Source organism: Pseudorasbora parva, chromosome 1 (assembly GCF_024679245.1).
Source record: "Pseudorasbora parva isolate DD20220531a chromosome 1, ASM2467924v1, whole genome shotgun sequence".
In the NCBI taxonomy this organism is placed as follows: domain Eukaryota; kingdom Metazoa; phylum Chordata; class Actinopteri; order Cypriniformes; family Gobionidae; genus Pseudorasbora; species Pseudorasbora parva.
The window spans coordinates 54,261,598-54,279,322 of NC_090172.1; the positions used below are offsets into that span (position 1 = coordinate 54,261,598).

The window sequence follows — 17,725 nt, forward strand, 5'->3', positions numbered from 1 at the left end:
AGTAGCATCAAATCGTATTTGCACAAATAAACACAGAAAAGTATGATGCTGTTCTCTGTTGATGCTTTAAGTTGGATTGTAAAAAAAAAAAAAAAAAATTATATATATATATATATATATATATATATATATATATATATATATATATATATATATATATATATACATTTAACTATTAATCAATTGTTTTCATGAGAATACAGTTTTTTTTATGGTGAAATATAACCTGTATTTTTTAATATTGTTTGTGAAATTCACTCACACTCTCCAAAATGTATCCAAAATGTAGAGTGAAATTGAGAACTGGAGGTATGAGGAGGTGTTTTGATTAGAGATGTTGATGAACTGTTGACCGTCTGGAGGTTTTTGGCAACCTATAAACCCACTAGCTCCAGATATTTCAGCAACACGTTCTCAATATGATGTGACAGTATTTTACACAAAGAGCCACTGTACCGACACACAACCACACACTAACAGACGCACAACTGTCTTTCCTTGAGTGAGTCTGTTTGAGTGTGAAGAAGGTGTTTTTTTCCAGTGTCCAGTGGGAACTATAGGAGAGAGAGTGGCGGTGAGCAGTGAGGAATCTATTGACAGGGCAAATATTTGGAAGAGTATCCGATTTTGTTTTAGTTATGTATAGGTTTGTTTTTCATCAAGTGGCCCTTTCTCCAACTAAACCTCATAGACTAGGAATGAATGGATAAAGAAAGGAGTGATGTTGCTTCAGTGGAACTGTGAGTTTTGTATGCACATCTGGTATCTGGTATCATTAGATGGTAATAGTTAGTTGAAGGTTGATGAAGGTAGTTATACATTCTACATTCTTGGATTTTTTACTATCTGTTCAAGAATAGTATGATGTGCGTTTGTGTGATTATCATAATGTAAAGTCACTGATGTGATGACCCTTTACTAACTAACTAACTCTCTCTCTCTCTCTCTCTCTCTCTCTCTCTCTCTCTCTCTCTCTCTCTCTCTCTCTCTCTCTCTCTCTCTCTCTCTCTCTCTCTCTCTCTCTCTCTCTCTCTCTCTCTCTCTCTCTCTCTCTCTCTCTCTCTCTCTCTCACTTCCTGTTGCCTGATTTAAACCAGCGGGTTGGATGTCATGAGGGCTGTGTTAGCTGAAACACTGTTTAGTTTAGTTGATTGAGATGTCATTACTTGTTCTACCGCTGATTTATTTTCATTGAACATCCTATTTGCCGTAAAAAGCTTTTTACTTAGAATTACTTAGACTGATTGCATCGAATATCATTCTCTGTATTGTTATGTTTGTGGTCTGATGACCATCATTAGTAGCAAAGATTTAGTGTCCCAAAATACTGCAGTGATTTTGTGTGGTCGCCATTTATATTTCAAATTGACTTCATTGCAGCCTACAGGAAATGTTATATTTTTGCCCTCTACTCCATCATCTGGAACAAATTAAAAAAGCAATTAAAATATCAGAGCTATTATATTATATTATATTATATTATATTATATTATATTATATTATATTATATTATATTATATTATATTATATTATATTATATTATATTATATTATACATCAGTGAACAGTTAAGATGCTTTTGAATGTTTTTAATTCCTAATCTTTTAAAATGTTATTACTTCATGTAGTATCTCTCTGTTTTCTCAGGTACATGACGGATGGGGGATTGAGTCTGTATTCGCGGCGTTTGAACCGGTTGCCGGATGGAATGGCAATGGTACGGGAAAGTCTGCAGCGTAATGCCTCCACCGGCCAGGGAGATGCCGACAGGTACATCATTCTATTCTTTACATACACAAAATGTGGATTCACTTCTACATTTAAATGTATTTTTCTTTACACTACACTGATTCACTATGATACACCTATTATATGTGCTATATTTCAAGTATATTTTAGATCTAGTGGGATGGTTTTCGTTGGAAATTGCATCTATATGTCAATCGTGTATTTCTCGTCATATCTGTAAATATAGAAAAGTTGCTCCAGCTTTGACGCATGTATGGTGTAGAAAAGTAGAAAAGGCATAGGTTAGTTGTCACAACAAGCGAGAAAGGTTGACATGGAGCAGAATTTTGAACCACCGGGGAATCACCTTTTTTTTTTTAAACAAATGCCGAATAGAGGAGAGTCTGCTGGCAAAAAGAGAATGCAACAGAGCTTGTAATAAAACAAAAACCAACATTGGCTTGGCTTTTCGGAGAGAAGCAAGGGATAAACATGGGATTTTACTTTTTTTAAATGGATATGGCATTTTTATTTTAATAGATAAATATATGTAGCCATATGTAGCTCTAACAGAGTTGATTGTAAATCATTATCTATTGGTCATTTCTTTATAGTTGTTGTAGCGCTGTGCTGGAATTATTTTTCAAGAAAATACCGTGTCTATTAATGGGTCTATTAAAGCTACAGTAGTGTCTTCAGCTAGTCAGCTTGATATATTTTCCATATAAACTGGAATACCAATCTCTTAAGTCTAGTTGTCAATATTTAATGAGGTGCAGGATAATATCGCTCTCTCTTTTTAGTTGAGTTAAAGAACTATATTCATCCGACAGTGTGATGTATATACAAGTAAAACGGCTTCTTGAACAAGACAAACTGTAAAACTTGATTTTGTCTATGGGGTATGGATTGAATGGTTGTGGGTTTCTATTACTGTGATGCCATGTGAGGGACTGGTTGTCCCGCCCTTGCACAGTAAACATCATCAGAGAAGATTTTTCCAAAATGTATAATAAAAATATCAGCTTCTGTAGCAGATCAAGTTTAACTGATTTGTCTGAATACATTCCTATCACAGCTGCATTGGTTTTATAGGCTGTTCGAGTTCTATATTAAGTTCATTGGGGTAAATCCTGTACTGGAGGTGGCTCTGGTTGTTGACGGCTGATGGCACGCTCCATTACAGAAAAGAAAAGAGAAAAAATAGGTATTTTATTGAGTTGAGCTAGCACACACCACTAGCTTTCAAAAGAAAGAAAACAACTGAAATGATGGCTTGTCACCACAACCCTCTCTGCTGCATATCTAGGTTGTAGTTTGTGGGTGTAACCCTGCGGAGTGGGTACGCCTGCCCCCTTTTAAACTATCATATTTAATTAGCATGTGTATTTTTATGTATTTGAGTCATTAGCTGGCAGAAGGACAGATGGGTGCGTGAGCCGGATGAGATGCCACTCATTCTGGCATTACGTCACCCCATTTAGTCCTTCAACTAGATGGGAAAATACGTTTTAGACTGTGGAAATGTGTTTTTTTTATGCTCACTTTTTAAAATCATATCATGTGGACTCGAAAATGGAGGTTTATTGTCTGTGTCTTTAAAAGTCTTTTCATTCTATATGGATTACTGCACATCCAGTGGCAATTCAGTTGGTTGTTGCCCGCATTTGACTGTTGCCTAAACAATATTACATATATACATTTAGATGCAGCTGTATTTGTTCACATGTTGATTTTTTTCCAAAATGCCTTAACAACTACATAGCAACACCCTGACAACCACCTAATGCATCAGGCATTGATGAAAATCAGAAAATTAATGAAAATTAATTAAATAGTGTCTTAATTAAAAAAAGTTCTATACTTTTAAAATTTTATATTTTATTACTTTTCTGGTTTTTCTATAGTGTTTTATAATGTTCTTTGTTGCTTGCGGTACTTTTTTGTAGTACTTGTTTTAGTAAGTACAATAAACATCATGGCGTGATTTAGTAATCCTTATTTTGCATATATGACATTTTGTCTCATTCTTATTGATGAAACGCAAATGTGAACACACAGTCTGATTTGAATTCCCTTCTCTGCGCCAGAACAAAAGAGCTTGTTTCTGTGTTGGACCATTTGCATGGCTCTGATAAAAACACATGCCGCTTTTGAATATGATCAAGACCTTTTGTGTGTCATATAATTGCATTTGACCCTTTTACGCTAAATCATTGTGTTATTATTCATTATTTCGGAGGATACTGGGTAGGGTTTACCCTATATAGATATAAATATATGCAGCCTTTACCTTAACTACAGTGTGTCTTGTTAGGACGAGGAGCACATGGGGGAATTCCTCCCTATCTTTACCGTGTCTTTATAGTCCCATCCCCTCGTTTTCTCTCTGTCCCCCTTCCTCCACACATCAGAGAAAATGAACAACACGGTGATGAAATGATATAATATGGGTGTTTCTCTCACCATAAAAAGCCTTCTATTTTGGACGCTTCCCCTCCCTCGTTTTCTGAGAACAAGTCCCCTCCACTGCGCTGAGGATGTTGTGGTTAACCTCCAGGCTCTAAACATGTACGACTGTCTCTGCTGCCCTGAAACTCATCCATCTCTCCCTCACTCTCTCTCCCTCTCTCTCTTTGTTTCTCTCTTTCAGCCAGATCTATTTATTATCTTCCCCTTTTTGTTCTGCAACCCAATCATCCTTCCTTATTTCCACCACCCTTTTAGCACACACTGCATTAGTCCGTAGTCTGCACCATCAGTGCAGATCAGATCATGGGAGCTTCTCTATGAATGCAATATCAGAAGTTGTTGTTTTTTCCTAATTTATGATATGGGGAAGTGTGATATGGCACAAAGTATTTAGATGTTAAAGCAAACAGGTCATATGGCATTTCTTGCATGACATGACTTTGTTTTGGCTGTTTGCACTAGAGAGATACACAGGAGGTTATGTTGATGACTTGATTTAGATTATTTAAATGGGACTGTATAATTTTTTATTGTTTTTGTCACTTATAATGTTTAGCAAGACATCATACTTTAGTTTTTCTTTTTCATCCCACATCGCACCCTTAATCAGGCGTTTTGCTACTGTACCTTTAAAGGGATAGTTCATTCAAAAATGTCCTTATGTTGTTTTAAGTATTACATGAAGGGCAGTGTTTTTTCCCCTCATTCACTTAAAGTCAGTGGAGTCCAGTGTAGCAGTCTTCACGGGTCCACTTGGATCCGAAAACCCGAGGTCTGATGATGTCTCAGACACGGGTCGCTAGCCTGAGGTCTCAAGTAACTTAAAATAAGTGTGCTTTTACCGATTGGGCCAGAAAAGACCCAAAATATTTCCAAATATGCCAACTTTCCACTATTCGTTTCAGGTGCTTAACAATATTATTATTTAAAATAAAAACATATTTAGAAAAAAAAAATTATATGATAACATTATTAAACATCTCCCTTATTCTCTGTTAATACGTGCTTCTTTAAAACATTATAGCCCCATTAAACGGTTAGGCCACCTAAGAATCTAAATTCTGTCATTGTTTACACACCCTCGTGTCAGTCCAAACCTGAACGGCTTTCGTTTATCTTCGAAACACAAATGTAGATATTTTTAATGAACTCTTAGTGATTTCTATCAGAGATTTGTGCACCTCCATTGACGGTCCATGCATCTACCACTTTGACACTTCAAAAAGTTCATAAATATATTTTAAAGCTAATCCATATGAATTGAAGCCTAAAATCATAATCTGTTCATCATATAAAGCGATCGTGTCTCTTCAGAAAATTTAGACTAAACAGCTCAATTTAAATGGATACATAATGGAATTCTTTTCCTCCAACAAAACAATTTGTGAAAATCCAATGACAACATCCTACATTTTTGACAAAGTATAGGATACATTATCTGGCAACATGGGTTAAAACCCATGGATAATGTAACATGGAACATAGATAATGTAAAATGTATTATAGGAAATGAATTTCATCGGAAGATGGACATGCTTTTAAATCTACGCCTTCCATGTGAAAAGCTCATTCTAAATATTGATAAATACTTTAAAGAATATAAAAATAACAATGACATTGTAGTACATTGGTACCCCTGGTGTGAGTAAAACTCCTGTTTTCCAATATATGTCCCCATATGGAAATAATAAATATTGCCATCAGTTAACCAAGTCGTTTCTCTCTTTTGTTTGCTGCATTCTTGGAGGAGACACTCATACCACATGATACCTCTCACGATGCAATGACATTATTTAAAGCTCATATATTTAACCATAAATCATTGCATTATTTTGTAGTTTACTAATGAGGGGAAACATTTTACAAGTCCCTGGGGTCTCCTGCTTTAAATAACACTTCTGGCAGGAGTGTAGATAAAAAGGAAAGAGATAGCACAAGAGAGGCCCTGGGAATAACACAGACGTGCTTCTCTGCCACATGTTTGAGTGTAAGAGGCTTTTAAGGTCAGAGCACTTCAGATGACCCTGTTCTGACCTCTGGACAGGTATTCAAAAGCCGACTGTAGTGCACACTTCTCAGACTGTGAGAAGATTGAATGTAGGAAAGAGAGAGACCGAGGTGGCTTCCATTTTCCTGTGCAGGAGCAGCGAATCACTGATTTGTGTGCATGTAAGGTCCTCCTTTCCTTTATTTGCACAGACTTATCTACAGCACACCTGTACAGCCGTAAGACACCTGGGTAGGTAAGGGCCTCCCGTCTCTCTCATCTGTAGGTGTGTGTTGATGTGGGTGTCCTGGACTATTTCTTGACTGATACTGGGGCCTCTGAGATACACATGGTAATGTGCTGAACACATGCTGTTTCGTTTTGTGTGTGTGCGTGTGTGTTGTTTTACAGCTGAAACATTTTAAACTTTGGGTAAAACATAGCACTCATTACTGTCACTTTTTACCCAGCCGTCCAATCACACAAGGCCTAGACTTCTTTTAAAAATCCTACTAACTCCAAAATTCTGAATGGTAGTGTATTTATTAAAAGAGGACCTGAGCATTTGTTTCAGAACCTGGTGCGTTTTCCTTCATTCGTTTCGGCATATGTGGACACGGCGATCGCACCAAAACAATCACTCCGAGACCGCCTGAGCGATTGCAAACGAACTCGGGGGTACTTTGCTTGAGGTGCGAAAGCAATCCGACCCAATGAACTAAGTGGTATTATAATTCACAACGGGAAATGTGCTATAATAGCAATAGTATCTGATTCTGAGCACATTATCACAGTTTAAAATCAAAAGAATCCCTCTTCATCTTAAAATGTTGTGTAATTGCGCTCCTCTTTCTGAGAACGCTGTCCTGATGAAGTGCTGAGAGATCCTGAGAGAGTGTGTTTTGAATTTGCTGTAGTATTAATACAAATGTAGTATACAATTTAACAGTGGGCATGAAGGCTGCATTTGTATAGTGTATGCGTGTGTCTTGACAGTTACAAATAAAGCCCCAATAAGCTCATGGAGCGAACTTGTCAATCATTTTGATGGATGACGCAGAGGAAACTGACCTATAAGAGGACAGTTGTACTCACATATGACTTTCATAAACACATTCCGGTACACTTTGAAATGTTGCCTTATGAAAGCGAACCAAACCCAACATTGTAAAAAGTCCCTGTTTCAGAACAAAAAAAATATCTATTGGTGTGAGAACACCCTTAAAGGGATAGTTCACCCCAAAATGATTTTTTTATGTTTATCTGCATACCTCCAGGGCATCCAAGATGTAGGTGTTTTTTTATTCAGTAGAACACAAATGAAAAAAAAAAATTCTAATTAGACTTCATTGACATGCATTATATGAGCAAAGATCTTTAAGAAAACTTAATTTGTGTTCTACTGAAGAAACAAACACGCCTATATCTTGGATGCCCTGGGGGTAAGCAGATAAACATCACATTTTCATTTTTGGGTGAACTATCCCTTTAATGATAAGCTTTTCTACTTGAAAGAAACATTTTCTGATCTGGTGAATGAACACATGCCCTGGAAAACAAGGAATCTGGAGTTTTACAATTTAGGATTTGCAGCGTTTAGAAAGCAGAGCAAGTGAAAAATAATGATTGACAGGTAGTTGTTCTTTAGACTTCATGTAATACTCAAACAAGTTATTATCGGTTATTTTTAGAAATAGTAAAAAGAAATAGAGCTGGTAGTGTACAGAGAACACACCATCATTTTCCTTCTACTTATATGCTGATAGAGCGATTGTATGAGAGACATTTAACAGATGGATCGGCCTCTGTCCTTCTCAGTGTATATTGATATGGCGTAACATAAACTCCACTTAAAGTATGGGCATCTTCATCACAGCAGTATTCCATGTGTGTGTGTTGCTGTGTTTAAATGCATTGGTCTGCACATTTTAAGTGTGATTACACACACACATTACAGGTAACTGGATCAACATGATGACCATGCTTAAGCATTCAAAGCAGGCAGACCTCATGACCAGATACAGTGAAACGCTAAGCATCTCACATACAGAAATACACACGATTCCTTCAGGCCATGATGAAAGCTCTGTTGCTAAGGAGAGTCGGGCAGATGAGAGACTGTCACGGCTTGTATGTGAGATGGGGGGATTTGAGTGCTAAATTCAATACATATGTGTTTGTGTAGGTGCTGGGCTTGAAGTGTTTTTCGCTAGATAAAGAGAATCTTTAAAATATTTTTTTACTGGAAAAGTAAAAGTGTTTTACTGTTAATTACCTGGTCAAAATTGACTCTCTCAATTGTAACTATTTTGGTAGTTTATATATATATATATATATATATATATATATATATATATATATATATATATATATATATATATATATATATATATATATATATATACACAACCCCAAATCAGAAAAAGTTGGGACAGTATGGAATGTGCAAATAAAATAAAAAATAAGTGATTTCTAAAATTACTTTGACTTGTATTTCATTGCAGACAATATGAACACAAAATATTTCATGTTTTGTCTGGTCAACTTCATGTCATTTGTAAATATGCATCCTTTCCTGTCATTCAGACCTGCAACACATTTCAAAAAAAGTTGGGACAGTAAAGCATTTACCACTTTGTAATGTTGCCAATCCTTTTCACAACACTTAAAAGACGTTTAGGGACTGAAGACACCAAGTGATGAAGTGTTTCAGGTGTAATTTTGTCCTATTCTTCCTGCAAACAAGTCTTAAGGTGGGCAACAGTACTGGGTCTTCGTTGTCGCATTTTGCGCTTCAAAATGCGCCACACATTCTCTATTGGAGACAGGTCGGGACTGCAGGCAGGCCAGTCAAGTACCCGTACTCTCTTCCTCCGCAGCCAGGACTTTATAATTTGTGCAGAATGTGGTTTTGCATTGTCTTGTTGAAATATGCATGAACGTCTCTGGAAAAGATATCTTCTTGAAGGCAGCATATTATGCTCCAAAATCTCTATGTACTTTTCAGCATTAATGGTGCCTTCACAGAAGTGCAAGTTACCTTTGCCAAGGGCACTGACACAACCCCATACCATGACAGACCCTGGCTTTTGGACTTGTTGCTGGTAACAGTCTGGATGATCCTTTTCTTCTTTGGTCCGGAGCACACGGCGTCCATTCCTCCCAAAAAATATCTGAAATACTGATTCATCTGACCACAGTACACATTTCCACTGTGTGATAGTCCATCCCAGATGCCTCCGAGCCCAGAGAAGTCGACGGCGCTTCTGGACACTGTTAACATAAGGCTTCCTTTTGGCACAGTACAGTTTTAACTGGCATTTGTGGATGTAACTACGTATTGTGGTACTTGATAAAGGTTTGCCAAAGTAGCCCTGAGCCCATGTGGCGATATCGCTTATAGATGAATGACGATTCTTGATGCAGTGCCGCCTGAGGGATCGGAGATCACGGTTGTTCAGCTTAGGCCTGCGGCCTTGTCCTTTACGCACTGAAATTCCTCCAGATTCCTTGAATCTTGTAATTATGTTATGCACTGTTGAATGTGAAATATCCAAATCTCTTCCTATCTTTCTTTGAGGAACATTGTTTTTAAACATTTCAATAATTTTCTCACGTATTTGTTGGCAAACTGGCGATCCTCGGCCCATCTTTGCTCCTAAAGGATTAGATCTTTCTTGGATGCTGCTTTTGTACCAAATCATAATTTCAGTCACCTGTTGACATCACCTGTTTCAAATCACATCATTATTTAACCCTTTTACCTCATTACTAGCCCTAAATTGCTCCTGTCCCAACTTTTTTTGAAATGTGTTGCAGGTCTGAATGACAGGAAAGGATGCATATTTACAAATGACATGAAGTTGACCAGACAAAACATGAAATATTTTGTGTTCATATTGTCTGCAATGAAATACAAGTCAAAGTAAAGTTAGAAATCACTACTTTCTTTTTTTATTTGCGTTTTCCAAACTGTCCCAACTTTTTCTGACTTGGGGTTGTATGTATATATATATACTGTATATGTGTGTGCGTGCGTGCGTGCGTGCGTGTGTGCGTGCGTGTGTGTGCGTGTGTGTGTGTGTGTAAGTAATAGTTATTAAATATTCTACATTAAAGTACATTTATTCACATTAAAACAATAAATGTATGGACTCTCACTCATTTCCAGCTTTTTTCTTCTGTGGTCTTCTGATGTCACTCTTTTCCATGCATTGTAATTCAATGGAAAACCACCAACAACATATTCCACAGGCTATATTTCTTTAAATTGTCGTACCAGATGTAATGTCAATGATGAGACATGAAAACCAATTATGGTCAATGCCATTCAGTTCACTTTTAAACTTAATGCCATTCAATATTGTGTTACTCCCTAAGAAAAGTCAATACTTTTTGTTGAAAAGTAATGTTAACTTAATTTTGTGTTACTTTTCCTCACCTGGGCTGAGTTTGCTTATTTGTAAGTTCTGTTTTTGGTCAATTTAAAGGCCCTTTCACACCAAAAGACAAGTGAATAAGTGCAGGGCGCAGCTCAAACAAACCTTTCAGCTGTGCTGTCATTCTGGACTGAAGAAACAATTCAACACCCTTACTGAAACAAATGCTATGTCTATCTAAAGTATTTTTTTCCAAGGGGGTAATCTAGCGCTCGGAAAGCGTTCCACCCATAGGGGCGGCCATTGCTAACCAAGCCATCACCTGCTGTTAGCATCCCATTGACTCCCATTCATGTTTGAGTCACTTTGACAGTGAATAACTTTACATCTGAGGCCTTTAAAGACTACATTTGTCCATTGTTTATTTCTAAAGAAACACGACAATGTATAAAAGGCTCCATTACTTTGTATCTTACACTATCGCCCCGCAGAAGCTATTTTTGTAAAAAATAGGCTAACGATTGTGTCATAACCAACGCGACTCTGTTGCACAGTTGAGAAATTACCGTGTAGACAGGAGGAGACGCTCGCAGGCAATCTTTTACTGTCTATGAGACAGTCGGGGGGACGTGGAGACATAAAGTCTGATAAAGTCAAGGGGTAAGAATGGAGAGAAGCCCATAGTGAGCCAAAAGCAATGGGACAAAACATCTAAACAACGTGATTCAGATTTCACTTTCCACAACTACTAGAAGACCTACAGCTGTCAGACAGGAGGCTCACGTCACATCTACGTCCTCAAGCTCAGTCTGAGGCTGCACAGTTCCCTCAGCCATCAGGAAGTGAGTGCCTCTAACTGACTTCTTTTTCCACCGTTGAAGTCTATGGGAACGCTGTGTCCATTTCTTTTACTGTCTATGAGTTTTTCTCATTTGGTTAAATTAGATTATCGAAAGTCAGCAGCAAAGACATTGGCTACTAAATTGAGATGAAATGCATAAAGTATATTTGTGTAATTTAACATTGGGTTTGCGTTATATTTTGTTCCATTTTTGAAATTTACTTAAAAATATGCGTGCAAAACTTGACAGAAAAATTTGGTACATTTACTTTCAGTACATTTACTTTACATTTTGAAGTGAATATTTTAAACAAATCATCAAATCAGTTCAAATGAAATGTTTAATTAAACGGATTTGTTCAAATAAATTGGACCAGCTCTAAACCAAAGTCTGATTACAAAAGAAACCTTTATTTATGAAGCAAATTGGTGAAATAGTGCATGTAAGAAGGGGGAAAAAACGATAACCACAGACGAAAGAATAAAAAGCCTGTTGACCTCTCATCGTTTTGTGGTCAGAGAGAGCTTTGTCATTCTGCTACCGCAGAGCTGAGCATGGAAAGGTCTGGAATGCCCCAAACTGTTTGGGACGTAACGGTCTTCTTAAAAGCCTGCCAGTTAACCTACTCCACCCCACATACACACACACACACACACACACTCGCCTGGTTTAACCCTGACTCCCTCCTTCCTGCGCTAAGGTTTGTTGTATTGATACCAGATTGGTTGAGGGAGCTTTTGAGAAGTGGTTAAAGGCTGTATAATTGTATGTATATCTCAGGTATATTTTAGTAGACATTTAGCTCCACCTTTTAAGCAAGCACAGAATATAAATAAATATCTTAAAGCAAATATCTATATACAGGATATATATGGATCAATATACATTAGGTTTTTATGTTATATATTTATTTTATTTCCAGATCACTTAAAGTCTGTAGGGAAAATCAGGGAAAATGTATAAAATGCTTGAAATGTTTTTTTTTTTTTTATAATAATAGTAATAATGAATATCTGTCAGTCTGTCTGCATATCTATACATACATAATAGAACATACAGGTTTACAAATATTTTTTATATTTTTTGCTTTATATGTAAATGGGTGTTTACATTTATCATAGCTATCAAAATCCAGTGTTCTGTATTTTGCGTACGTGAGTTTTTGTTGTAGCTGGCTATAAAAAAAAAAAAGTGTATTGTGCTAATTAATTGAGATTTCTTACAGCTCTTACAGGTTGTTGGCCTTGTTTGTTTCGTTGCTTCTATTGCTCTACCCTTTTTTGTAAGTCGCTTTGGATAAAAGCGTCTGCTAAATGATTAAATGTAAATGTAAATGTTTATTCATTAAAATATAGCTGCCATTATATTTTGAGACAAGGGGAACATTGTATTTGTGGGTCTGTATCATCAAAAACCCTTGTTCTAAAAATTGCAGCGCTCAAAGAGCACTTTGTGTAATGACTAGACCCATAATTGCATTTTCTACACGTTTTTCTAGGAAAGACTGAAAGCATAATAGCACAATTATATAGCAAACAAACATGCAATGCATGGGGATACAGTGTGTGAGTGATGGCTGTTGTGGTTCTGTAGAGCATCTAAGCTCAGTTGCTCAGTTTCTTTGATAACCATCGAGTCTGTTTTAAATGATAGATTTGTGTGCGTGTGTGCGTGCTGAAGTAACTGACGTCACCTCTACAGGTTTTAGCGGAGGATTGGGTTCTCAGGGAGAAATGCAGGCTGTGGTGGGCCGTTGCGGAGGTGCTGTTTAAAGCAGGTCTGCTGGTTAGCCTGCTGTGCTGCTGGAGACAGTAATGGCAGGGTAGTGAGCCAGAGAGAAGCCCTCATTCAAGCTACACTCAAAACGCTGATCTCTAATTAGTATCCCAAACCCAATAGGGTGGTTCCTGCATGTGCATGTGTGTGTGAAAGAGGGAGTGTGTTTGTGTAAATGTGTGCTGTTTTTTGTCTTTTTCGACCTTCATTATCACTATCTCTTTGTCCTTCTCACGCTCTGTTTGTCTGTGTGTCGATGTGAGTGAGCGTTTCTCTGGGTTCCCGATCTATGGCGAATCCAGCAGGGTTAAAACGTCCCTCTCAAGGATCAGATTACCAGAGAGAAACAGACCGAGAGAGAGTGACAGGAGGCAGAGGTTTCAGGGAATACATGGATTGTCGTGCTAGTTAAGAAAGGAGTGAGGAATAAATACAACAAGGCGGAACTTTTTTATTAGTTTGCTATTTCGAACATTTAAGATCATGAGGCATCTTTTTCCTGAAATCAATCTCCTTATTCCCTCCCCGGCTTCTGGCAGTCATGGACATCGAGTCAGGTAGAGTGGGTTATGTGTGTATTATGTGTAAAAACAGCATGTGTACCTGATTTACAAATCCTTTTGCAGAGCAAAATGAGTTACAGAGTCGTAGCTTGATCTTCCAAAACAAGTCCTTTTGGGTTTATAGGAGGCTGTGCGGGCATCTGTTAAGACTTACTCGAGGCAGATTCTGGTTTAATGGATTTCTTTCAATCAAAGGCAGTCTATATGGGATCTACGGGGGCATTAGCGCTGTGTTTTGAGACTTCACATTTCTGTCTCCTACTTTTTATGTGTGTCTGCAGTCATGTCAAAGAGAAAATGGACGTGATAAAAGTGTTTATACTAAACTTTGATGCTGCCGTATCAACATGCGTCTATGCAGCAAAGAACAGGAAAATGATAACAAAAGAAAGTATGTTATACTCTCATCTTCATAAATGAGCCCAATTCATTTATGGTCCTAGACTGTTGATTTGGGGTCTGGCGTGTTGAGTTGAGTTTTTTTTTAAATGTGGAATTATGTTTGACCGAATCATCTGGAAGATTCATTTGTGTGTTGCGCCCTCAAATCCTACACGATAGATAGACTGATGGATGAAAACATGTCGTTGCATTCATGATAGATGGATGGACAGATGGATGGATAGATTGATCAGATGGACGGACAGATGATTGATTTATTCCCTAGTTTCCTCCGTTCTCGCATGCCTTGCCTTCTCTCTTGTGTTTGTGACGGATAGAGGTTGAAGGCCTCATAGGTCACTTGTACCCTTGCGTGGCCTGTGTGTTTGAGCCGGTGTGTGTTTGTTTGTGTTTTCTTTAGTTGTCATAGTACGGTCTGAATGATGGTGGCCACCCGAGAGCGAGGGATGGTGTTAAACGCAGCGATCAGTTACTCGGGTTAGCCACTATGACCCTCATCAGATCCAAAAATGCACAGTATTAAAAGCCCATCATATAGTGTGGGCTCCATACATCTCTGATGTGGTTCAAAAATCACTGCTAATGCTGGGTTTTTTTCAGTCCTAAGATGTGTTTCCAGTCTGCTGATGAACAGAACTTCAAAAAAAGCTCCATAACGTATATATTTGGAAACAAAGGCTCTGATAATGTCTAAATGTCTTTTTTAATCTCTCTTTCAGTTGGGATGACAGCAGTTCAGTCAGCAGTGGGATCAGTGATGCTATTGATACTGATGACATCAACACCAGCTCCTCCATAAGCTCTTATGCCAACACCCCTGCTGCGTCCCGTAAGGCCCTGAATGGACAGGTATGAGCCGCACATATTTACACACACGCACACATACTATTGCAGTATGCATTTATTTATGAATACTAATGCAGCGTTCCAGGCAACCCATAACCCGTGTTTTTCCAACTTTCTACCCGTGAAAGTGCTCTGAATGGCAGTCAAACCTGTGACTTCTCACCCGTGAACTCGTACTAGATTGATGTACTGCCAGTTACGAGCTCTGGCGTCACATAGCCCGCGAAACAACAATGGCAGCCCCTACGGATGCGGTGTTTATGAAAGTCGTACGCGATGAGAAAAAGAATATAGCGTTGGAATCAAATTAATAATATAATAAAGATAAATGATACACACATGATTTTGTATTACAGTGTTATGTGTCTGAATACAAATGACGTAAAATAAAACGTATAACAGCTTCTTTAGCCTTATGTGCTGTTTTTTTCTCCTCCGTTTTCCCTCAAATAAGCAAAAAGTAAGCACCTTCGGCGACAGAAATGATTGTAAATGAGCATAAGTCCCGTACGGTCCGCCACTGTTTACATCTAGCTACTACAATTCCTCGCGCTCAGGCAGTTTGGTGTGACTTTGCCCTGAACGCTACAAAGTCGTGAATCATGTTTTGAAGTCTTAACTTGCGGCTCAAAAACCTGCCTGAAACGCAGCATGACATCACATTTCTGTGCATGCACCTTTGTACAAAGCCTTAACGTTGGATCTCATATGCACCTTAAAAACCAAACTGCCATTTTCAATCTTACAGAAATGTAGTTCATAGAAAAATGTTGCATCTTCTGGCTTTGTTAGAGATGCATCTGTACATTGATGTCAACAGTATAAACTCTTGTCCCAGCTGAAACTAGAAACTATGGAAGCTTGTTTCCACCACAGAATAAAACAATATAAGATCATTTAAGATCTCTAAGTTTAACTTTTACATCTCACAATTCAGACTTTTTTTCTCAGAATTGCGCGATATAAACTTGTAAATTGCAAGTTATGAAGTCAGAATTGTCATATAAGCTTGCAATGGCAAGAAAAAAAAGTCTTTATTTCACAATTCTGACTTTATAGCTTGCAATTCTGACTTTATAATTAATTTATCATTTTTATTTTTTATTCTGTGGTGAAAACAAGCTTCCATAAGGAGCATCAAGTCCAATAGATAAATACAATTAAATAGGAGTTATTTAAAAATTGCAATAACATTTCACAATATTATTTTTTTACTTTATTTTCAACCAAATAAAGGCAGCCTTGGTGAGCATACAAGACTTCATGTTCAAAAACATTGAGGTATCTTACCAACCCTAAACCTTAAAACGGTAGTGTAACTGGACTGCTGTTAATCCATACAAAACACAATTGTTTTTAGCCATTTACATCATTCCATTTTTAATTTCTTGTTTTTTCCTCTATATAACAGGATTTATTTGTGATCCAACTACATCTTAAACACAAAGAGGTTGTTCTCCTGTGCTCTGTCCGTCCACCCCCTTTCTTTCGTCTAGTAAAAACCCCCTTCTCCTTCTGTTTACTTGAACCCAACTCTCACATTCCCCTGCTTAAGACCCTCATAAAGTGCTAAATAGGTGCCGTTGATTCCATAGAATCTAGTGTCAATATTGAAGCCAAAGCAATTGACGTGCCACATTGCAATAAAACAGTGGAGCAAATAAGCGGTTAAGAGCGAATAAGTTAATATCTCATTATATTGAGTTTGGTAAAACCACCAAATGTGGTTGTGGTTGTGCTGTGTGGAAATTGTGAGACTTTCAAATGTAGATATATATGTATTGTATTTTTGTTGACTCGAAGAGCTTTGCTACAAAACTTCCTATGTACCTGTATTGCTGTACTAGTACAAATGGCTAATAAACTTTTCAATTTAATTAAATTCAAATTCAATATATTGGTAGCACCTAAACTTAACCTTAACCCATGCACCTTCTATTAACCAGTACTTTCTTAGTTAAGTACAATGTAAGTACACGTAAGTTTATATACTGTAAAATAAAGTGAAACCGATAAATTCATAATGTTGAATTTGAATTGTTTTCTGTAGCCTCAAACAGATGCAGAGAAGCATTCAGTATCCGAACACAACACTGCTTGGCCCAGTGATGAGGTCAAGAAGTCAGATGGGGGTTTGGATTGTGGCATCAAAATGGATGCCGGTCTGAAGTGGCGGAGGAACCCTTCAGATGTATCGGAGGAGTCTGATAAGAGCAGCTCTGGACGGAAAGCCACACCCATCAGTCAGACCGGCTCTTGGAGGAGGGGCATGAGCGCGCAGGTGGGCGTGACCACACCGCGGACCAAAAGTTCATCCGCTACCACAGGAACCGGCGTGATTAAGACACAAGGGACAGGTAGGAGTTCTTTTTACCTAGTCCTAGAGGGTTCTGAAAATATTTGAGATTTTTCAAAGTTTCATTTGTGGCTGCACAGTTAATCAAAATAGAAGTAGGCTTAGTACTATTTAATCAAATATACACACTGCGTGTTTTTGAGTTAATTGCGGCACTGTGTTATTTTTTTTTACATGAGCAGATCTGATCATGATCCAAAGTTTTCGGTGTCTCTATTTAAAATAAATGCTCTGCGCAAAGTCCGTCTATTCATATGTTCTTGAGTTGCTTGTAACATGCATTTGGGAAAGCAGCATGCACCAAACCTGTAATGGGAAGTGCTTATAAATCAGCTGTTCAACAAATGAGAGGCTTTCCTCTGGTTTTCTGCCACA

The 17,725-nt window shown here is 37.7% G+C and overlaps 1 protein-coding gene across 8 annotated transcripts in view; it reads left to right on the forward strand.

Moving 5' to 3' along the window:
* Nucleotides 1-17,725, forward strand: part of nav2a (neuron navigator 2a) — a 267,454-nt gene that overhangs the window by 222,142 nt on the left and 27,587 nt on the right. For all 8 annotated transcript variants that reach the window (XM_067445210.1, XM_067445212.1, XM_067445214.1 and 5 more), the window contains 3 exons: nt 1,647-1,769; nt 14,868-14,997; nt 17,045-17,351. In XM_067445210.1, coding sequence (XP_067301311.1) covers nt 1,647-1,769; nt 14,868-14,997; nt 17,045-17,351 — 560 coding nt within the window. The remainder of the gene's footprint in view (nt 1-1,646; nt 1,770-14,867; nt 14,998-17,044; nt 17,352-17,725) is intronic.